The following is a 24961-nucleotide window of genomic DNA, read 5'->3' on the forward strand; positions in this document are numbered from 1 at the left end:
CACAGACTAATAACCAGTGGTGTTCTTTCTCTGCTAAAAACAAAGTAAAAGTGGAGGGACTTGAGCTACAGTTACATTGAGCCTGAGATTCAACCTTAAAGCTTCAAATAGTAAAAGTAGTCAGAAATGGTTTAAAGAACATTCAGGGTATCTTTCTTTACAAATACCAAAAGTAAAATGGTTTGGTATCTATCCAAGATAAAATAAATACATATAAATAAAATATAAATGTAAAAAGCAAAGGAAAAAACTAGCTGTAGCATAGTCTGATGGCAAATTTTTAACCAGTTAAGGCTTATTGAAATGGACTTGTATCAAATTGTTGTGTTTTACTTGAGACATAAATATAACTTATTTAGGAAGGTATTGATATTTTTATTGTATTGTTATTGATTGTATTGATAAAAGAGACTACCAGTTGGTAAGTCAGACCATGCCCAGCTTTAGATTACATTGAATCTACATTTCAGTTCAGTTCCATTCAGCAGAGGGAGGAGACAAAATGTATAAATAAATAAATATAAAATATGAACAAATTTAAATAGAAAGCTTATGTATATGCTGATGAAATACATTAAGATAAAGAAATATATTGCATGAATATACATACATAAATCACAGACAAATTGAGAAATTTAGAGATAGAGGAGGGAGGTAAATACAGAGCATGGCTTAGTGGACATAGAGCTGCCTAAGAATCAGGAAGACCTGGTTCAAGTCCTGTCTCTGACACATATTAGTTGTGTAACCCTAGCCAAGTCACTTTTAACCTTCCAGTGCCTCAAGCAACTCTCCAAGATTTTAACTTGCAGAGCATATACCAACCTTTAGTAGAGGAAGCTTCTTCCTGGGGGCTCCCAACATTGGCGAAATCACAAGTCTGATCCAAAATACATACATATGTATATATACACACATATATTGATAGATATAGATAGAGCTATCCATATTAAAAAAAACCTGATTTGAATTGAATTTAGACACTAGATATATAATTATAGACATCTCTAGGCTTCAATTTCCTCACCTATAAAATGAGAAGGTTAAGAATCAAGTATCTTTTAGCCTTAAATCTATGATCCTATATATTTTTGTCCGGACCTACATGTACATATATATGTGCACATACATACACAGTGCATAAATATTCTTCTCTCTCTCTCTCTCTCTCTCTCTCTCTCTCTCTGTCTCTCACTCCCTCCCTTTTCCCTCTCTCTTTCTCTCTCTCCCACCATTTTTCTTCTCCTCACTCCCCAAATGTGTCTGTGTCTATGTCTATGTCTTTATCTGTGTGTGGGTGTGGGTGTCTCTCTCTCTCCCTGTGCATATAATTATTTATATCCACAAGTCATTTTGGTATGAGTGAAAACTAACAACTCAGAGAATCAGGAAAAGTTGACAATGAAGATGTGCCTTAAAGGAAAGTGAAATGCTAAGAGCCTGAGGTAAGGAAAGAGAGCATTCAGGACACAGATGATGGGCTATAAAAAGGCAGTGAGGCAAGAAGCAGAATGGTCTGTATGGAGATAACTAACAGACTGGTTCGACTAAAGCATAGAATGCATGGAGGAGAGTAGCTTGAAAAAAGAAAAGGTTAATAAAAGCCATTTTATTGAGAATTAAACATCAAAGTCAGAGTTTTATATTAAATTCAGGGGTAATGAGAAGTCACTGAAAATCTTTGAGCATGGTGGTGATGGTGCTTTATGAATATCAATTTAACATCTATATAGAGAATCCATGGAAGCCTTGGAGAGTCAGGGAAGAAATGTGAATAAAATATAAATTTCATCTATCCAATTTTTTTGGGGGGGATACTAACCAGGGGGATTGTTTAAGCCATTTGTGTGAAAGGATCTTTCCCTAAACATGTTACCACCTTAAACACTAGGACATCTGTTGTTTTGGCTTCATTGCTTGCTCTTTTCGCATCACTCAAAAAATTAGAATTCTGTAGCTTGTGGACGCATATTTTGGAATCATGTATTGGCCTTCTCATTCATCAGGCATTGATTTCTTGCTAATATGTAATGAATGCACAGCAGAATGTGTGAGGGTATTTTTGTAAATAAATTAAACTTGTCTGTCGCTTTCACAAGTTCAAGTTCCCCAAGTGGGCCGCAGCCATTCACCAATTTCCTATAATAGCCAAACTTTTGGAGACGTGCAGAGTTATAGCATTTGAACATAGTGGTGGAGCATAGCAGCATAGTATAGAGGGTGGAGACCTGAATGCAGAGTAAGAAAGATCTGAATTCAAACCCTAACTTCTGACAGATACCAAAAGTGTGACCCTAGGTAAGTCATCTATTGACTCAATGCCCCCAGATGGCTCTCTAAGACTGGAAGTTCTTCCTTGTTAGTGGGGGGTTTCACAAAGAGCTCCCTACTTTGATGAAATCACACATCCAGTAGGTTTTATTGTCCCCCACTTTACAGATGAAGAAATTGATCCACAATGAAGTGATGTGCCTATGTTTACACAACTAGTCAACATCAAAAACAGAATTTAAACCCAGCCCAGGTTCCATAAAGTTCCATCTGATGTTCAGTGAAGAAGAGTATCATTGATCACAGGATCACACAGGATCAATAATCACAGGATCATTGATTTTAAGGTAGAAGTAACATTAGTAGTTGTCTAGTCCAGCTCCCTCCTTCCATAGATGAGGATGTTGAAGTCCAAAAAGGGATGGTGAGCCAAAGTTGTCCAGGCTAATTGTCTTAGCCAGGTTTGAAGTCAGGCCCTTGGATGCCAAGATCAGCCCAAGTTTGTTTGTTTCTTTTGCTATTTATTGCATTGTACAGTGTGTAAACATTGTCTTAGCTGGAATCAGACCATGAAGAGTCTTAAATGTCCAGCTCAGAAGTTTGCTTGCAGACTGAATGAATGTTTGCATTATTACTGAAGACGGAGGATGGGGACTGGTTTTTCCTTTTCCTGCTGAAGAAATGCCTTCACCCGTGCCAATCAGCACTCATTCTGTAGTTCAGATGTTGTAAATCTAGATTAGAAAGGGACTTCACATCCTTCAAAAGAGCTTCCTAGGACATTAAGAGATTAAGATTACACAGTGAATATATGTTAAAGACAGAAAATGAACTGAGGACATATTGACTCTGTTCCCAATTTTCTATCCATTATTCCATGCTGCCTCTACTTTTTTTAAGGGAAAAAAGTTTCCCTTTTTATTGTTGAAATTCAAAATATAACAATTATAATAATAAACTTTTTTTGTACTTCATGGTCTACTAATCCTCTCTACTTTCTTAACATTAAAGTGCCAGCCTCAAACACTTGCTATCTTGTGTGACCTTGTGAAAGTCACTTGACATCTGTTTGCCTCAGTTTCTTGACCTGTAAAGTGGGGTACCCTAATAGCATCTACCTCCCAAGGTTGTTGTGAGACTCTAATGAGGTATTGTAAAGCATTTAGCACAAAGCCCAACAAAAGTAGGCATTATTTTAATGTTAATTAATTGAAATATTCCTCTGTTGTTTAATATCTAAGGTGTTCCCAGTGCTTTTATTTTTTTAAATTATATACATCATTGCTCTGAAAGTTTTGTGTAGACATCTACTTTGAAAAGTAGTACTTTCAGATATATTACTAACAATGGAAATACCAGACTAAAGAATGTTATTATTATAATTATGATGATGAGATGATAATAATTTTTACTGGATACTGCCAGAATACTTTCAAAAAGATTCTCCAAGATTGAAGTTCCACTAGCAATGGATGAACATAATTATTCTTCTACATCCTCACTAGAATTGAAATTAGTAGTTTTTAATTTTTCAGATACTTTAGAAGTCCAAGGTGGTACCTAAAGTTGTTCTAATTTTCATCTTTTCATTATCGTTTAGGCGTAGTCTGATTAATTCCTGTTTCCTCTTTGGAAGTGGTTCACATCCTTTAATCACTTAACCATTACAGACTAGGAACTATGATGATATCATGTAAATGTCAGTATCTATACCGTATATGCCATACATATTTTCCCAATCTATTTTACTTTTTATTTTAATTTTTTTTAATTTTATACTGTTTTGTTGTATGGAAATGTTTTATTTCCATATAGTTGAGAATATATGTCTTGCTCCAAATAGTTTTTCTTTATGTTGAATCAAAATTATTCTTTACCCCTCCCTGTTTGAGTAAAGGGAACATCTAAATCATTGGTGTTTTAGTAAAATATTTCTTTTCTGTTCTCTTTTCTTTGTCATTGATTTCATGTTTATTTAACATTTTATTTTCCCCAGTTACATATAATTTCTTTTCTCTCTTGATAAAAAGTCAGTGACCTTTGATGGAAAATTATTATTTTTTTTAACAACAGCTACTTTTGGCAGTGTTGATCCTCCTTACTTTTACATAAGAATGCTAGAGTCCTAATGAAATCTATTGGATTTCTCCACCTGGCAGCAAATATTCTCAATGTGAATCATTAAGACTTTCTGTATAGTGACAAACACTCAGTTTGCTTGTTTGTTAGTTGTTCTACTAGATGGTGCCCAAATTGTGAAAAATGATAAAGTCAGCAGACTAGCAGATAAAAAGGCTAATAAATTCCAAAGAAGAAAGGAATATTGATATGTCCTAGAGTCAAAGAAAATATCATGAGAGAGTGTCTGTTCTTGGTGAGTTCAAGTCATCATATTGGAACACATTTTAGGGTAATAAAAGAATTGACAGGTATGATTGCCAAATCTTTATTAGTTATCTCAGAAAAATCAGGAAGATTCGGGTGTTGGCCCTCTCCCATGTGCCCATCTTATTCAAGAACTTTTAGAGACTGAAGAGAAGATTGAGTTGTTTCAATGGCCTTTCATACAATTAGTTTAAAAACAGGAAACAGCCTAGGGAAGAGGAAGAGGATTCATTGGGCTACGGCATGGCAGGAGATGATGTCTTTTCAATTAGTTGTCATATGGGAACAGGATTAGACTTCTTCTTGACCCTAGAAGACAGAACTAGGAGGATATCTCCTATAGATAGAAGTTGGAGAAATGAACATTTCAACTCAATATTGAGAAAAATGCTCCCCACAATTAGAGCTAGCTCAAGCTACAGGGATTGAGGTGCTATGGAAATGAGTAAGTTTCAACTGATTAAGGATCTTCTAGTCAATACTAAATGATCACTTACTAGGAATATTTTAGATCAGGGGTCCTCAAACTTTTTAAATAGGGGGCCAGTTCACTGTCCCTCAGACTGTTGGAGGGCCGGACTATAGTAAAAACAAAAACTTTGTTTTGTGGGCCTTTAAATAAAGAAACTTCATAGCCCTGGGTGAGGGGGATAATCGTCCTCAGCTGCCGCATCTGGCCCGCGGGCTGTAGTTTGAGGACCCCTGTTAGATGATATTCTTGTTCAGATAAGGATTGGACTAGATGACTAATGTGGATTCTTATAGTTTTTTTTAATTTCTTTGACTTTATAATTCTGCGAAAAATAAATTGAGATAGTGACTTGGCATCCTGTCTGAACATTTCACTAGGGAAAACTTAAGTAGAAGCAATTAGTCACAAGGGTTCAGCTAATCTTTTTCCAGGTTGTTTCTATACACATTAACACAAAATTGTACTGACCAATGGATTTAGAATCGGTTCCTATTGTCTACCCCAAACTTTATAGAATCACAAACATTAAGTCCCCTCTTCTCCCTACCCAGGGCAGGTGGCACAGTGGATAGAATACAAGACTTGACAGCAAGGAAAATCTGAGTTCAAATCCTAATTCAGACACCTAACTAGCTGGATGGTCCTGAAGCAAAACTCTTTAACTTCTCATTCTTAATTTCCTCATCTGTCAAATAGGGGTAATGGTAATAAAGCTTCTTTCATAGACTTGCTGTGTTTGTCATTCATGGATGACTGTGACTCTTTTGGGGATTTTCTTAGCAAAGATACTGGAGTGGTTTGCCATTTCCTTCTCCAGACCATTTTACAAATAAGAAATAAAGCCAAACAGGGTTAAGTGACTTATTCAGGGTCCCATAGCTCACAAGTGTCTGAGATTTGAGCTCAAAAAGATGAGTCTTCTGAATCCAGCCTTGGCATTCTACCTCTTGGGCCACCCAGATGTCCCTGAAACACTAAAGCATTGTAAAAATGCTACGTGTTACTAAGACAAATTCTGTTATAATCAGGTAAATAGAACTATAAATTGTAGGAGTCAACATTCTTTTATCTTTGAAATGCCGCTTCCCTGTTGTGCTTGGAAAGCCTCCACTTTGTTGAGAGCAATAATTATATTCTTTCCTCATCAAAGCTTTTCTGAATTTTGAAACTCTTCTTCTCCATACATACTCCCTAGCATCAATCTCAAGGTCTACTTTGGCTCAATTTCATGGACCATAGACTAGATTGAGGGAAAGAACAGCTGGCTTGCAGTATTTGGCCATGTGGAAAACTACTCTTGCAAATTTTCTTAAGTAGTGAAGAAGATAAACATAGAAAAAAATATAAAAATACATTCAAGAAAGAATGTATTTAAATGATAAACCAGGTCTAGTGTCCTGTTAAAAATACAGCTGCCCTGCCAAAAGGGCACTTGTAACTAAATAAAAATCTTGAGAGCCACTCAGAAGGAGGGCAAATAGAAAATAGAAGATAAAATTGATCTGTTAAGCTTTAAAGGTTCAAATATTTCCGCAGCTGATGCCAATTCAAAATAAGTTGGAGAGACAGTCTGACATAAGAGAGGGCCTACTGGCCTTGGAATCTGGACCATGTGTTGCATCTCACTTCCAACATTCGCAAGGTATCTGATCCTAGACGAGCTGCTATCTCTCTGAGCTTCAGCCTTTTCATGGACAAAATGGGAATAATAACACCAGTAGCATCTACCTTATGAAGTTGTTGTGAGGTTCATTTGAGACAGTGTACTTAGATAAAGCACTCTACATACTTTAAAGTGTTACGTGAATGTCAAGATTTTTGTTTTGTTTTGTTTTGAGAATCAACTTGACATAGAGGAGGACAAGAATTCTATAAATGCCAGTTATCGTTGTTATTGTGCAACTATATCTTCATCACCATAGGGAACTCCTGGTATGGAAATGCTTTCCACCATCATGGAATGAAACCCATTTGTGACTTAGTAAATTAATTCTAGAAAAACCCCAAGGCACATGGAGATTAAATGCCTTAACTAGGGCCATATTGCAAGTAAGTTTCAAAGGATGAATTTGAAGTTAATTCATCTTGACTCCAAGCCTTAAGCTCTATGTCACTCTGCTGTTCTCATTATATACATATACATTTGTGTATAAATATCCACATTGGTGTGATAAACTATGTGTGTATGTTGTATATTTTTGTGTTCATATATACATATGTATGTATGTGTGTATATGTGTGTGTGTGTGTGTATTATATGCATGAAGCAGCAGAGTATAGTAGAGAGCTGATTATGAAATCTGGAAGACCTGATATGAGGGAAATTATAATAGGCAAATAGCTTAGCCCTTCTTTACTACAGGAAACTCTCTAAGACTATATGATAGATCAAGTGACAATATGTATTAAAAGATGGAATTTCCACACTGGGAATTTTCCAAACTGACAAAATCAGAGGTTTGAACCAGAAGAAGAAAAAAATATCTTTTTAAAATTTTTAGCTGTGTGAGATGAAGTTTTCTTTTCCTAGTCACAGTTTTTACTCCACTTTCAGTATATATACTTGTTAGTGACTCTGTATACATACATGTGAGTATGTGTGGTTTTCTACTGCCAAGCTTTAGGAATAGCTACAAATTTTAAGGTTGCTATATATTTTTCAACCCAGGGAATGGATCAGAAAGAAATGAGTAGTTTCTGGGATCCATAGCTGGTGAAATAAGTCTTACTGTGGCAAAATCATACTGAGTTGCTGTTTGTTTGTTCTTAACTTAACTAGGACATGCTTTCAGCAGCAAGGTAGCCCAGTGGATAGAGGCCTCAATTCAGGAACACTCATCTTCATGGGTGCAAATCTGGTCTCAGACATTTACTAGTTGTATGACCCCAGGCAAAGTTAACCCTTAGTTCCTCATCAGTAGAAATGAGCTGGAGAAGAAAATGGCAAATTACTTTAGTGTCTCTGCTAAGAAAACTCCAAATGGAGTCATGAAGAATTGGATATGATTAAACAGGACATGCTTTAAGTCTCACATCAAGTTTCCACTGTTTCCTTTACTGGCTTTATGGTATTCTTGTCTTGTCATTTCATTTATAGGTTGTTCGATTTTTCTGTTACTTAGTTATTTAAATCTCAAAGATCCTCAAAGATCTTTCTCAGACCCGCTATCATTCTTGTGGTATTTGTCCTTTCATCACAATCTACTCCTCAAGGGAAGTTTGAATAACCTTTTTTTTTATTGGGCTTCTAACACTTTCCTCTATTTTTTGTTCTTCTAGTGTCAGTGTCTCTTAATAAGATAAATGGTAGAGATACTAAAGAATATTGAGGTCAAATGTTACTCTCTCTAGAAAGGGTATCAGCTAAATGGAAAAATGACTCAGTGATGAATTTTACCAAAGGTGTCAGACACCAGGCCCACAGGCAGCCTGTGGCCCACAACACTCCTGAGTACAACATAAACAAGATTAAAATGTAATTATGAAATATTGAATAAAATAAATAAAAATACTACAAAACATAGATGATGTTTGTGGCTTTCTAAGTTAATGTATAGCTTGCAAGGATCATTTTTTATGGTTTGGTAGCCCATATTCTTTTAGAGTTTGACACCACTGGTTTATACTACTGCATTCCAAGAATATTTCATCCAGGGCTTTCTATAAAAAGAACATGATATGAGTTTGATTGATTTTTTTTAGGAAATCCAGTTTAGATATATCCCCATTCCCTTTGAGTTTCTCCATTTTAGTCTCTATAATGAGTTGGCTGAATGAGATTATCTGTAAAGTCCCTTCCATCCCCAAATGTATAATTACAAGTTTCCTAGAGTAAGGTATCAGGTACCAGCTGGAAAAAACCATAGAGATCATCTAGTTCAACAATTTCATTTTACATGTGAGGAAAATGCATGTTTTGCTTGAAGTCTCATAAGCGAGTAGCAAAACAGGGATATGAATACAACTTAAAACTCAAGGATGATTGTGTGTCCAATGAAGCATAGTTTAGCAGAGATCAAAAAAGCTATGATTTTCAAATATATTAATTCTATTCAGTTTAAAAATAAAACTGTCAATGTCTTTTAATTTCTAAGTTATCTTTATAGTTTATACAGTTGAACCCGTACTTCTTATTAACTAAATAGAGAAACAGACTTCAGTTCTCTTTGGTCCTTGAATATGACTCCAGAGTGTATATGACAACATGCACACATAGTTTATCACACCAATGTGGATATTTATACACAAATGTATATGTATATAATGACAACAGCAGAGTGACATAGAGCTTAAGGCTTGGAGTCAAGATGAATTAACTTCAAATTCATCCTTTGAAACTTACTTGCAATATGGCCCTATAAGACCCCACTTAGTCTTTTTTATGTCAGGGACCTTTTTGGCATTCTGGGTCAGCCTATGATCCCTTTTCACAATCATGTTTTATTGCCTACATTTATAATATAAAGAAATACTAATTTTCAGCTAGAGGGTTTTTTTAAGATGATTTTTCCTCATCCAAGTTTATCATCCAAGTCTAGGGATTCCATATTAAAAATATACAATCTACAAGATTCATGTACTGTGCATTGTACTGTTATCCAATCATTAGAACGATGCCTTAAGTCTTACATGAAAATAATTGTTTGATACATTTTTGGTGATTACATTTTTTTCTTTATTAAGAAAAACTATTTCTAGTTTCCTTAAGAGTCAAGATTTCTTCTAGTTAAACTCAGACTAGTCTGGCTAAAATATCAGTTTTCCAACCTGTGCAGAATTGTGAACCCCAGTGCACAGAAACAGAAAGATGATCTTAAATGATGGGGGCCTGAATTAAAGTACCCCTTAACTTGTCCTATTGCATCTGACTTCCTACATGATCTCTCTGCTTCCAAATTTCTTCCCTTTGCAATGACTTTCCATAGCTGTCAAACTGATACTAACTAAAGATCTAAGGATGTCATTCTCTCACTTCAACATCTTCACTGGCTCATCATTGCTTCTAGGATTACATATAATTTGCCTAGAGTTAGGTATCAAATAATTGGACCATGAGTCTAGGTCAGAAGATGATTAGATTTAAAGCTGGAAAAAACCTTAGAGATCCTCTAGTCTAACAATTTTCATTTTTTATATAAGGAAAGTGAGTGTTTTGCTTGAGGTCACATTAGGTGAGTAGCAGAGCAGGGACATGAACATGACCTAAAGTCCTCAGCTAGCTCACCATTTAAACATCTCCACAATCTACTCCTCCCACCTTTATGGTCCTAGATCCCCTGCAAATATTTCCCATTACCATCCTATCGACATGCCAATTATCTCCCACAAATGCCAGCTTTGCATTGGTACCTTTCCTCACCACCCATTCCTAAAATGTTCTTCCTCCTCACCACTCCCTCTTAGGGCTGCTATAAAAAGCACTGCTCCAGGTCTCCCAATCCCCATCAGGCCTTTCTTAATCTATGTTGAAATTTTTAAGAAACTTAATTTCTGTAACTAAGTTTTGCAAAGCTCCTAGAACTATTTTCACTCAGCCAACTCTCACCTATGGCATCAAGAACCTGCATCATGTGCAGTGGCCACCCTTCAGTAAACAGTCTCTAGGTTAAGGATTACTAACCAACAGGCTTCAAATCCACTGGTGAGTTGAGGGATTGTCTATCCCCAGCAAGTGACAACTTTCAACAACAAAATTGGCAGATGGAGCAGGTGTTGTGGTGTTCTTAGAGTTTGATCAGATACTGAAAATGCCAGCGTCATCCACTGCCTCATGAGTCATTGCCAGTCATCTTGACTTTTGTTTGGTCACTGGATTTTGGTGACTCTGGAAGAGAGACTGAGACTGATCGACTTTGTACAACTCTGTCTTACAAAAATCCAATTCACATTTAAGTCAAGACATCACCTCGTGATATAATTGGTCTTCTTGGAAACAAAGGATGAGATCTCTGAATCTCTTTCAGCTCCAAAAAAAGAAAAGAAAAAGAAAAGTTGAACAATAGCTAACATTCATATGATAGTAGTAAATGTAATAACTAGCAATTATATAATACCTCCTGTATGTCTAGCACCATGTTAGGCCATTTACCAATATAATCTCATTTGATTCTTACAATAAACATGGGGAGGAGGCCCTATTTCAACATTAAGAAAACTGAGATAAATAGACTAAAATGACTTCCTACGGGTCATATACTTAGTAAATATGTGAGATCATATTTGGATTCATAACTTCCTGACTCTAGGTCCAGTACTCGATTCACTGTACCACCAATAATGTATGTAGAACAGGGCTCCTTAACCTGGAGCACATGAATTCCATCAAGGAATCCATAAATTTGAGTTGAGTTCAGTATATTATGATTTTCCCTAACTCAATTTCCTTTGTAATCCTTTATGCTTTATTTCATGACTTTAAAAACATGATTCTGAAAAATCATCTATATGCTTCATCACACTTCCAGAGGGGCCCAATACACAAAATATGGCAAGATGTATATTTTTGGTTGGTCTTTGAACCATCAGTCCTAGCACCAGGCCAGGCACATAGTAGATGCTTACTAAAGACTTCTTGGGTTGGTTTGAATTGAATTGAATCCGATTAAAATGCTGGCAGCTGCCAGTAAGTCATATTCTTCAAGGTGATCCTTGAATGCCATTATGTGAGCATGACATAGAAATAATTTAATGAATCCCATGAATGTTGGGAAACCACTGAAAACAAAGGTGGCATTCTATTTATGGGTAACAAAGGGCACATTTTTGTCTATTCCCAGAGCATAAATCTGTTGAGCAAGCTGCTCCTATTTAATTCAAATGAATCATGTTTTCTATGTTTCAGTCACTTTAAAAAAAAGAATTCTGTGTTTATAGTGATATGACTAACTCAAGAAGGATTTGGGGTATATAATTCCATGAGTTTTTGACAGGCAAATAAGCTTCTTGGAAAGTTCAAGAAGACTGCAATTTATTCCATACATGCAAGTGATTTTAGTTTGTTTCAGCCAAATGTGGTGGATGTATTGAATTTCCTACTGGACAAGAGTGCTGTCCAATGCTTATGTTGCCTGTAGTCTGCATACAAGACTGATTATTGTGTGATGAATAGATGGGCAAGAAGTCATGGCAGAAAAAGCCAAATCATAATTTAACACTTTGGCTTTTGACAGAATATGAGTGAAACGTCCCACTCTGGCTAATGGAATCAAAAAACCCTCTCTCAGTATTCAAGGTTTTGTAATCTTGTTGATAAGTTTAAACATTCCACCACCTCCTTAAACTTAGGGAAAGACTTGTAAGCATTCCCCACATGCAATCAGTTGGCAAGTCATATACATTCTATCTTCCTCACCTCTTCCATCCATTCCCTTCTTCCCACTTATATACCCATTATCCTTGTCAGAGTCTCATCACTCCCTCCCAGAAACTATTACAATACACTCATAACTGGTCTCACATCTCTTGTGTGGGTTGTTTAAAAATGAGATTGGATTGAGTTTTGTGATGAATTTTTACTTTTTTAATGAGTCAGTAGACCATGGAGGCACTGTGACATCATGGGGAAAAATCAGTAATGGAACCAGGAAGATGTAAATTCAAATCCCATTTAGGACACAAAATGGGCAAGTCATTTAACATCTCAGTGTTCTAGGGTTTTCTCTGAAATTGTAAGTTGCAGATAAAGTACCAGGTAGACAAGGAAGGCTCCAGCATATTGGACAAAATCACCACTGCCACCACCATCGTGGCAAAGAATTAAGCAGGCTAAATAGTAGATGAGTGATCTGCATTATTGCAAGAAGTATCAATGTCAATGAGATCAGAGATCCCTTAGATTATCAGAATGTTAGCCATTAGAGGAACTAGAGACTACTGCCTGATCACATGAAGCTTATTTAAGTCTAATAAGAAAGACATCAAGAACACAATGTAGTTGTAGTAGTAGTAGTAATAGTAGTAGTAGTATAGTAGTAGTAGTGGTGGTGGTGGTGGTAGTTGTGGTGATGGTCATTGTGGTGGTGATGGTGGTGATGGTGGTGGTGGTAGTAGTAGTGGTGGTGGTAGTAGTAGTAGTAGTAGTAGTAGTGGTAACAACTAGCTAAGTTCTTTAGTATCTCATTTGATATTTGCAACAACCCTAAGAGATAGGAGCCTTATTTTAAACATAAGAAAAATGAGGCATTCACTCAGCTAGTAAATGTCTAATGCCAGATTTGAATACAGTCTTGCTGACTCTGGGCCCAATACTCTGTCCATTATGCTATTTAACTCTTCCTATAGTTATTGGAACCCTTCAAATAACTATAATAAAATATAAGTATTGAAGAGAAGCTGGAATAAGGAGCATTATGAGAGAAATCCCTTTCATCTGATGGAGTAGCAAGGAGGATTTCTTCCTGGAGGAAATGGCCTTGGAGGATGGCTAGAATTTCAACAGATAAAATGAGAAGTGAAAGGGGAAAGGAGAGTGCTTCAGAGGAGGAAAAGAGGGGGAGTATAAGAAATAAGAATGAATGCTTTCCACAATAACTAATTAGTTCAGTTCTGTTGGTTGATTCACATTTAATTTTCTCTCCTTGAATTGAATAGTCTTTTTCTTGAATAAACAGATTGATCAGTTTAGAAAAATTGGACAGGTGGGGAGCTCTAATGGTTTATTCTACCTCAGCAAAAAGAATTGGACAATTGAGCAATTACCAACTTCATTTACTACAAGCAGTAAACCAACCTAGATCCTGGGAAGGTAAAAAAAAAATCATTTTTTTTCTCAATTGTTGGCTTGGAGTGAAGAAGGGCTACAAAGTGCAAAGGAAATTTTCCCTAAAATATCCAAAAACTTTCCCTTTGTTTCAGATAAGGTGGACACCAAATCATTTTGGACAGAAAAATGAAATTAAAATATTATTTTAGGGAATGCATGGCTTTATATTTGTCTGGCATTTAGTATGAACTTAATAAATGCTTGTGACCTGGAAGCATAGTAAATAGAGAACTGACCTAAAACCAGAGAAAAGCTGAAGAAAGGAAAGAAAAAAAGAAAAGGAAAAAGGAAAGAAAAAAGAAAAGGGGGAAGAAAGAAAGGAAGGAAAGAAGGAAGGAAGGAAGGAAGGAAGGAAGTAAGAAAGGAAGGAAGGAAGGAAGGAAGGAAGGAAGGAAGGAAGAAGAAAAGAAGGAAGGAAGTTAAAGAGGGAGGAAGGAAGAGAGGGAAGGGAGTGAGAGGGAGGGGAAGGAAAAAGGAAGAGAGGGAGGAAGGGAGAAAGGAAGGGAGAGAAGGAGAGGAAGGAAGGGATGGAAGGAGGGAGAAAGGAAGGGAGGGGAAGAAAGGGAGATAGGAAGGGAATGGTGAGGGAAGGAAGAAATAAAAGAGGGAAGGAAGAAAGGGAGGAAGGGAGGGAAGAAGAAGAGAAATTTACTAGACTAAAGCAATATACTAAAGTGGCAGAATATTGATTTTTAAAACCAAGAAGACAAGGATTGTGTTCACATCTATTTTATGACACTTGTCTAATATTTTATAACTTCTAAAAGCCTCAAATCCTATGTAAAGAGAACTGAGCTTATTATCAGGGATTGTGATTTCACATTCTGGCCCTGTTATTTACTACCAATGTGACTTGGGGCTTCTTCTTGGGCCTCGGTTTCCCCATCTATAAAATGAGATTGAAATAGATGGCCTCTAAGGTCTCAGAGATCTGAGTAAGTCAGAATATGAGTTATAGTCACGGGGTAGGTCCCATGTCCATGAGTTTCTCTTGTTCATAAAAGGGGTGTCACAATGTCCCTTTTACATGATTTCATTTCTGCTATTTTTCCTGAGCACAGAAGAGTTATCCTTTTTCACTTACATACCTAGGCATATCCCATCATTATCTTATTTACAATTCCTCTTCTCCCCAGACTTCCAATTCCTCTATATATTTCCTATAGAAAACAAAACAAAACAAGAAACAAGCTGGCTTGTAAGTAAGCCAACGGTCCTCCTTATTTTAAATTTATAAAAATATAAAACAAGGCCATATAGAACTAGAGCAGTGTTCAAAGTGATCTGACTCTATATACCCTTGTGTAAACAAGTAAAATCTTTTGGCTTTCTGTGATATTCTTGTCCTACATTTATTTTCTTTTTAACATTATAATTCCTCACTCAGGACACTCCCATCTTGCTGACTTTGCTGTGCTTCTCCCCCAAATTTGAAAGGTTTTCTTCCTTACTTTCTTCCCACAGAGTTCCTCCTTGCCTTCAAGACTCAGCTCAAATATGTGCAGTTATCTTCTCTATGAAATCTTTCTGGATCTTCCAACTGCTAGTGTCCTTCCAAGCAAATAACTGATTTTGCACGTGCTCTGTACTTGTCTCTTCAAATAAAAAGTAAACTCCTTGAGAGACTGTTACATTTTTTTGTATTTGAAACCCTAGCACCTAGGCCAGTTCCTGTCACATAGTAGCCACTTCAAAAACACTGGTTGATTGATTTAAAGGAATTAAGGATCAAGAAAAGTTTGCAAAATATTTTTTAATGATAGAAGCTTGGCTTCCTATGCCAGCATGTGGTCCTGTTTACTATTTACTCATGCATCTTTGACCCAGTCTAGACTGACAATCTGCTTTGATTGTTCCTATTGACACAGCATCTCCCTCACTGTCAGCCCAATCTGATTCAGTTTCATGCCCTCCATGGTTCTGATTCCCTCTCTTGGTTCTGCTCCATTCCCCCAGTACCTCATGAATGAATATCACTTTTGATGAAGAACAGGATCGGGGAATAGGGGGAGGCAGTGGGAGGAGAAGACTGTTTTTGTCCAGGTGAGGGGAATGAATATTATAGACTTGAACTCAAGAAATAATCAGAAAGCTTGAAATAAAATAATAAAATGCATTGATTTAACTTTATAGTCTAATAAGAAAGCAGGGAGGGAAATAAGAAGATGAATAATTCCAATGTTGATAAAGAAAGACTCTAAAATTAGAAAGCCAGTAAAGGGTGAACACTCTTAACACAATTTAAAGCCAATGGTTCTCTCCTCGTCTATCTTAACACATCAGTAACTTCCTATCCAGGAGTCAATGAAAACCCTGCTTCCAATATTCTGATAATTGCTTCTATGTGTGCCTTGGCATGTGGGGCTGCCCTTTGCAACATGCCAGTATCACCTTTTTAATAAACTCCCCAAACTAAACCATAAGAATCCTATGACCCAACCCAGATTTCTTTTTCAATTTCTCCATGATTGTGTTATGGCCTTCTTCTTGTCTTTATTGCATCTATTGGGGGAATTCTTCTTTCTCTGGAGGAATACTGTAAGTCTATTTGAATAAATTAATTAACTAATCTTCATTACAAACCTTTCAAATAGTATACATTATGCTAGGCCATAGAAATCTAGCTCTATTTTCACTTTTGTGGTGGCTAGTTTTATATCCATTTCTTGATCGAACTTTTTGCAAATGATCTCTTCAGATTTATTTTTCCCTCCACTTTGGAACACATCCAAAGTACCTTGAGGACAGTTTTTCTTTGTATCTCCAGTGCTTTGCCAATTTTTTAAAACTTTGTTTTAGACCTGACTTAGATCTTCATTGGTGTAGGGAACACCCAATGAGGAAGTTCCTTCTAGCAGCAAAGAGTAGTATCTTGTGTGCAATTTACATTTTTACAAGTTGCCTGAGACACTGAAAAATTAAAGAATTTGCCCAGGATAACACAGCCATTAAGTTTCTAAGACAAGATTTGGAAATCAGGTCTTCCAGACTCCCCAAAATGATTCTTTTGTTTCTCATCTTAGCAACATTTGGTGTTTAATGCACAACTGTAAATGAAATGTGTGAGCACCCCATCTTAGGGTGATCTTAGGAAGAGACAATGATAATGATCCTTTCACAATACCTGGTTGCACTTGAATTGAATTGAGGGCAAATATGAATAAAAAACGCAACAACCTTAGCATCTGTTTATGAATTTCCAAGTACTTTTGTAAGGATTAAACTCACAAAATCTAAGTTCATTTCAAAATGTCATGATCCCCTTAGGTTATTCACAATAGCAATCAGTCAACAAGTATTCATTTGGCAAAAAAAAAAATAAATAAATAAGAGCAAAACAATAGAAAGATTTGGAAGACTACTAAATTGAAAAACCAGGGATATCCAATAAAATCAATTCAATAAGCATTTATTAGATACCTACTATGAACAGAACATGATGCTAGACTGCTAGGGATATAAAGATAATAAAGAAGATCTACTCCATCTGTAAGAAGCTCATATTGTACTACAAATAAGTAGCATTTTAAAATGATGCTGGGTTACTTGATCATATCTTAAGTGAACATTTAATTATAGGCTTAGAGCTGGACTTTGGACAACATCAAAGTCAACCCTCTCCTTTTATAGAGGAGACCTGAGGCTCAGAGAGGTTCAATGATTTCTCCAAAATCATTCAACTAGTTAACATTTGCTTTGCTTTTTGAGCTCATTGCTAACTGCTTTCTGCTTACTAACTGATGGAAAATCAGCAAGATTCCATTCCACTCCACTTGTTTCAATCTAATTAAGCTCCCAACCGGCCATTTCAAATCAGCATATCAGATGGACTCACTTTTGCAGCCTTAGCAGCTGTTTCTCACCTTTCTTTCAGATGAGGATTATTAGAAACTTGTCTAATTTATTTCCAAGTTTCCATTTGCATGCTGGCTGGCAGGATCTCTCTAAAGACTGTGTTTTCTTTCCTTGTTTGTTTTAAATGAGCAATCTTTGCTTCCAAAGTCTAAAACTGCCAAGTACTAGCTGACTACAAAATTGGCTCCAAATCGATCACTTGTTGCTTAAAAGGAGAGGGGTTTCATTTGTTTGAAAAGACAGACAGAGAGAAAGGTAGATTGAATAGTAGTGAGATTAATGTATGGCGGGTCAAGAAGTTTTGATTCTGGTCTTGATTCTGCCATAATTCAGCATGAAATTAGGGTTAGAATTGGAATCAGAAGCATCAACAGAATGTAAGCTCCCAGAAGACAGGGCCTCTTTTAACTTTTTTCATAATGTCAGAGCAGGAAGGGATCTCATAGCATAACTGGTCCATCCCACACTTGAGCAAGAATCCCTTCTAGGTTGTGTCTGAAAAATGGGCATCCCATCATTGCTTGAAAACCTCAAGGAAAGGGAAAACCATTCCTTCTGGAGGTAGACCATTTCTCTTGGAAATAGCTCTAGTTTTTTTCTCTTACCTGAAACCTAATTTACTTCTTTGTATCTTTCACACACCGCCCTTGCTTCTACCCTCTGAGGGCATAGAATTAAGTCCAATCTCTCTTTTGTAATCCATTCTTTCATATATGTAACGAGAATACTTATATCCCTCTCTAAACTGGAAGTTCTTATCCTAGCAGTCTTTGAATTTGTTTTTATTTGTTTGTTTTCATTTTGCTAATTGTATTTCACTATTATTGCTTTCCTTTGCAATCCCATATATTTTATTTTGTGCATTTAAGAAAATGATGCTGAGGAGTCCATAGATTTCAGAAGATTGTTAATGATATCCATGACACGCAAAAAAGTCTTCTCTTCTCAAGGGTAAACAACCTCAGTTTTTTTTTAGTATCCTAGAGTTTATGGGAGTACTTGATAAGTATTTTAAGTTGTTGAATTGAATTGAGTTTCCCCTCTCTGCACTTCAGTTTTCTCAATTACATAAAGAGAGAGTTTAGAGTAGACAGCCTCTGAGGTCCTTGTTTGGATAAAATACAATGATTCTGTTCTATGCTTTTGATAAATATCAGTTTTGGGATTTCAACCTCCACAATATCAGTTACTAGTGTCTGTTTGGAATCCATCTTTTCCTTTAAAAATAAATTAACCAAACCATTTATTAGATTAGAGTCAATGGATCTTTACTCCAGAACGTCAATATTCAATGTGTGTGTATATGTGTATATGTGTGAGTGTGTGTGTGTGTGTGTGTGTGTGTGTGTGTGTAAAAAGAGAGGGAGAAGAAGGGAAGATGCTTCCTCCCTATGGTAAGTACCCACAATGAAGCTTGTCTGATGATCTTTCAGAGACTCAGAATGAAACTAATTGCCTGCAGCCATTATCTAAATGTCCTATATCATGGCTACTATGGGTCCCACCTTTCTACCAGCCTCCATAGAATTTAAGTAAGATAAGTTACCACCTCTTGTAGTCATAGAATTATCTTTTGAGAAGTGTGCTACTCACACATAGCCATTCAGCCAAAGTTTTCTCAAGCCCAGTCTCAGCTAGTATCTCATGCTTCTTTATCCTGGGAAGTTGGGACTAGCTGAAATTGCATTTATTTTTTGAGATCTCATCTCCTGCTCTTCTTCAAACAGCACATCCTGCCTGGGTGTGACTTAGGCTAAATGTTGTGCTCCTTAACTTAATATTAATGAACACAACAGCTAATCTGGGGGTCTCATACTGATTAGTGCAATCATATTTCTTGCAAATCAACCCCAGCACTTAACACCCTAGAAGGAAAGCTTGAATCTATACTGATTGCACAAAAAAAATAATTAGAGTATTTTTTCTCTCTCAACAATATACAAATATTTCAAAAACAATTTTGGCTTGTTGTATGATAGGAATATCTGACATTTGGGCAGCACTTTTCATGCTGCGATGTATCATAGCACATTATAAATTAGTCTGCCAACTATGAAATGTTTTTTCAGGAGGGACAATGGAAAGAATATTAGATGTGGAGTCAACAGCCTTTGGTTCAAATCAAATGCCCTACAATTATTTATCTGTATAACTTTTAAACAAGGAACTTCCATTTTTGGGTGAGTCTCAATTTTCTCATCTGTAAAATGCGGATTTTCAACCTAGTGATCTCCAAAAACCCCTCCATCCCTAATCCTCTGATTCCTCAACCTTACCCTCAGTTCTATGGTTTTAGCATAGACATTGTGAGTGTGTGTGTGTGTGTGTGTGTGTGTGTGTGTGTGTGTGCCATCAAACTGGAAGTTAAATGGTCAGGTAGACTTACTTCTACATCTGTCACTAACTTGAGGACATGAAGAAGTCACTTCATTGCTTGGAGCCTCAGCTTCTTTACCTAGAATCTCACCCTTCCAGCTTAGAACCTCTACATGGCTGCCTATGGGAATTTTGCTACCCTATTGATGACAGGTGGGATGGTACACATCATAAATAAACAAAGGCAACTGCATTGAAACTAGTGGGCCGGGAAGGATATGGAAGCCATCTGTGTCAAGGCAATTGGCATGGCCTACTATGGGAAATCTATTTCTGTTTTAACAGTTCCTGCAAACCAGCTGTACTATTGAGAAATATGTTAATCTGGTTTCTAAATTATGTCCATTGAGGGCCACGGGGATAAAATTGTGACTCTCTTCTGATTTTCATGAATGGGCTTGAAATTGCCCCCCACTCAATGTGTCAAAAGAAAGGCACTTCTCTACCTATGACTAAGGCTATGGTCCCACAGGCTAAGTCAAATAGACAATTGAGACGATTATCTGCATAAGTCATGGCAAAAACAAAATCACTTTGGAAATCGAAGTGGATCAGGGTTCTGATCTATCCTAGATAACTATGTATACATTGCCAAATATTAAAATGATTGCCTGAGCCTACACATTGAATTTTATTTGAATTTGGACAGGCACAGCTGTCAGGATGCTAGCACACTAGGGACTTGCCTAATTGGGGAGCTGGAACCATGGACAATGTGTCTTTTCAAATGAATCCAAAGCTGACTGGCACATAAGCTCTGGAGGGGTGGGGGTGGAGAAAGCTGGGAAGTAGAAGATGCCCAAATCCTTTGTGTACCATGAGTACCTCATAACAGCTTACCAAATTGAGCTCTGTTGACTGGTACAAGTCTCATAGATGCCCAGTTTCAAGTGTCTTCCTCTCAGGAACTAACTTCATTTCTCCACAGGGAGAAACTAAGTGATGTGTTAAATTATACTTCATCATGGGGACATCTCCCTCACCCATCTCCCTTTTGGACAAAAGGCAGCTTGCTTATGCACAACATTCCATCCTCCTGTGTGGAGTCTGCCTTTCCTTTTTGTCCATTGCTGGAACAAACTTCTTCCTTACCTCTCCCTTTTGGAATTCCTTGCTTACTTCAAGACCCAGTTCACATGTTACCTCCTACAGGAGTCCCACTCAGATTCAATTCAATTTGACTATTATATAAGTGCATACTGTGTGCTAAGTACTGGGCAGACAAAAACAAATCATGAAACAGCCCAAGGCCTGGTGATTAGTAATTTCCACCTACCTCCTACCACTGCTTGCAATCGTTTTATATGTTTTATTTTTTACATATAGGTGTACATAGGATATTCCCCAATAGAATATGACTCTTTGAGTGCACAGACTAATTTTATTTTTGCATCCTTAGTACCTAACACAATGCTTGGAACATAGTAAGCATCTTTTAAATATTTATTGAATTAAAGTCAATGATCACAGTGCTTAAATTAAATGTATACATTAATATGAAATATTAAATAAGCAGGAAAGATAATTCAGTGATAGAAAAAAGCATTTATAAAGTGCCGTATATTCCAAACTTGTTAAGTCCTGAGGTTTCCCTTTAGTAATGAACAACTAAAAAAGAATTCAAGTCGATCATCTTCAGGAATTTCTGGTGTATGGCACTCTGAACTGTGACTGACTATAAAGTTTGTTGAAGAAATGCTTACAACAATGGACAGTTATCCCTTTTCGATATATTATTTCATAAAGGAACAGGCCAGTCATACCTGGGATCCAAGACTGCATGGGTTCCATCTTGTTTTGAAGTTAGAATTGGTGGACGTCATTTATTTCTATACTGACAGTGCTATTGACTTTTCCTTTTTAAATATCTTCTTGTAGATTGCATCAGGTGACTTTTGAGGTGCCTACCTGTGAAGGAAAACGGCGTGAGAAGCTCGCCTTGGTGGGCGACTTCTCATCATCAGCAGAATTCTTTGTCACCATTGCAGTGTTTGCCTTCCTCTATTCACTGGCCGCCACCGTCGTTTACATTTTCTTCCAGAACAAGTATCGTGAAAATAACAGAGGCCCACTCATTGTAAGTACTTTTAAATCAATTCTTTCCTTTCCTTAAGCATAATATTTTGAGATTATTTAACATTTTTGACAAACAGTTTAACTGGAGAGTAACTTGTTATATTGGAAATGTATAAGTTCTTTAGTGTAGAACAGGCTCATCACAGAACTATATAGATTGAAGATGATTTGTAGAAAATTATATGATCTTATTTGAGGGCAAGTAGTGTTGGAAGTTCTGCTACTAGAATGGGGAAGGGAAGAAAGAAGAATAGCATAAACATTCTGACATGAAAAGAAAAATGACTACTTCATTACTTCAATGGATCTCTGATACCATCTGGTTGAATATTATCTTCCACAGTGCATCTTGCTATCAAACATCTTGCTATCCTTTCATCTTATGTTGCTCTTTACCTAATCACAAATAAAATCCTCCACAAAGAGGCCATACAATGTACTACAAGCTTTCTCCTAGTTCTTTTGATATTATGTAGCTAACAGTAAAGCCCATCGGTTGCTATGAATTAACCATAATTCTCTTCACACAACCATTTCTACTTCCTGCCTGATTTAAATATCTCTCTGATTAACTTTAATAACAATTTTGGAATTGTCACTGGAGGATGTTTATCCAGAACAGAGTTTGGATGAAAGAAAAAGTTTCTATGAACTGAAAGATCTTCCAAATGTTCTTATCTTCAGATGACATTGCAGACCCTCTAAAATGAGACCCATAAACTCTTATAAGAGTCGATCCAATTATGTATACCAGAAAAACAAAATGAATGAAGAATACTTATTTCCCATAGTATTATTGTTCTTGTTGGTTAGTCACTTTTCAGTTGTATTCAACTCTTCATGACCCCTTTGAGGAGGTGTTCTTGACAGAGATACTGTGGTGGTTTGCCATTTCTTTTCTAACTCATTTTACAGATGAGGAAATTGAGGCAAACAGGATTAAGTTATTTGATCAAGGTCATAAAGCTAGTAAATTTCTGAGGCCAGATTAAACCCAAGTCTTCCTAACTCCAATCCTGGCATTCTGTCCAATATACTATCTATAGTCCTTATATGATACAACATACTTTTGACTCCATATATTTTTACTGGTTGTCACCTGTGCCTGAATTGTTCTTTCTCCTTATCTCCATCTCCTGGCTCCCTAGACTTCCTTCAAGTTCCAATTAAAATCCCATCTTATGCAAGAAGTCTTTCCCAATCTCCCTCAATGCCTTCCCTACAAGATTATCTCCAGTTTATCATGTTTGTATCTTATTTGCACATAGTCATTTATATGTCATCTCACCCCCATTAGACTGGATGCTCTTTGAGGACAGAGACTCTCTGGTTTCTTTGTATTCTTAGGATTTCACAGAACCTAACACATCATAGATAGCAAATGCTTATTGATTTGATTTCATGAAATAGTGTCAATTAAAAATATGGTAGCAATAAAATAGTAGTCCAAAGTTATATAAAAGCTCCAAGGAGTAGAATTAGGAGGGGAAAATGAATTGAATTCAAATATGGCCTCAGACAATGACCAGCAGTGTGACAATGGGCAAACACTTAGCATCTTACTGCCTAATTTTCCTCATCTGTAAGGGAAGATAATAATAGCACCTGCATCCCAGGGTGGTTATGACAATCAAATCAGATGATATTTGTAAAAGTCTGGGAAACCTTAAAATGCTATATAAATGCTAACTATGGTTGGTTTTATTATTGGTCTTATTATATATTGAAAAACAGAATAAGACAGCAAAATGTGATTGTCTAAGGATGGAAACTTTATTTTGTTTGGTTGATCTTAAATCACAAATAATAATTCTAATGCTTCAATGATTCTCCCAAACCAGGTCAACCCCAAAATTTGTTGATAAGTACATTAGTTGGCAGATGTTCAAATATAAGCTGTCATATATAGATACATACAAACCCTCTTATGTTTCTATCAGGTAAATGAAATTTATTCGCATCTAGGTGAGATCAAAATGGCAGCTAAGTGACACAGTGAATAGAATGTTGGGCCTGAACTGAGAAAGACTCATCTTTCTGAGTTCAAGTCTGACCTCAGATACTCACTACATAGGTGACCTTGATCAAGTCACTTAATCCTGTTCATCTCAGTTCCCTCACCTGTAAGATGAGCTAGAGAAGGAAATGGCAAACCACTCCATTATGTTTGTCAAGAAAACCCCTTTGGAGTGATGAAGAATCAAACATAATTAAAACTAGTGAACAACAAAGGTAAGAACAGAATTGGATATGATTAGTCTGATAGCAATTATCCAACCAAGCAAATGATATTTTTATGGAATGAAGCCCTCTTCCATATAGATAAAAGTTTTCTTCAAGTCATTTCATCTTAGTGTAAATATTCTCTCATATTGAGATGAAGATAATGAAACCCTGAGTCATGTAATGCACCAGGTAGATCTGATTTCATTACATAGAGGAGGCCTGAAAACCAGCATCAAAATTCTAACAATAAAAGCAGAAAGGAAAACACCTTAATGAAACATTTACCCTATGAAATACTGCATCATGATTACTTAAAACCTGGAAATAAATTTTATGTTCACTTAGAGTCTTCCAAGTAAGGGAAATTGAAGAGGTGGTGGATCAGTTAGGTAGAAAACCAGGTGATATACTTAAAATTTACAGGAAAGCCTCCTTATTTCACCCTCTCCCAAATAAGAAGGCATTATGATTGATGCTGAGATTGGGCTATATACAGTTTATCACTGGTATAGTAAAAGGTATAAGACCTTAAAGCAGTA

General features: G+C 36.5%; 1 protein-coding gene across 2 annotated transcripts in view; it reads left to right on the plus strand.

Annotated features, from left to right (window-relative positions):
• Window positions 1-24961, plus strand: part of SYNPR (synaptoporin) — a 365913-nt gene that overhangs the window by 282224 nt on the left and 58728 nt on the right. For both annotated transcript variants that reach the window (XM_031953517.1, XM_023498088.2), the window contains one exon: window positions 21999-22197. In XM_031953517.1, coding sequence (XP_031809377.1) covers window positions 21999-22197 — 199 coding nt within the window. The remainder of the gene's footprint in view (window positions 1-21998; window positions 22198-24961) is intronic.

This window comes from Sarcophilus harrisii, chromosome 1 (assembly GCF_902635505.1).
Source record: "Sarcophilus harrisii chromosome 1, mSarHar1.11, whole genome shotgun sequence".
In the NCBI taxonomy this organism is placed as follows: domain Eukaryota; kingdom Metazoa; phylum Chordata; class Mammalia; order Dasyuromorphia; family Dasyuridae; genus Sarcophilus; species Sarcophilus harrisii.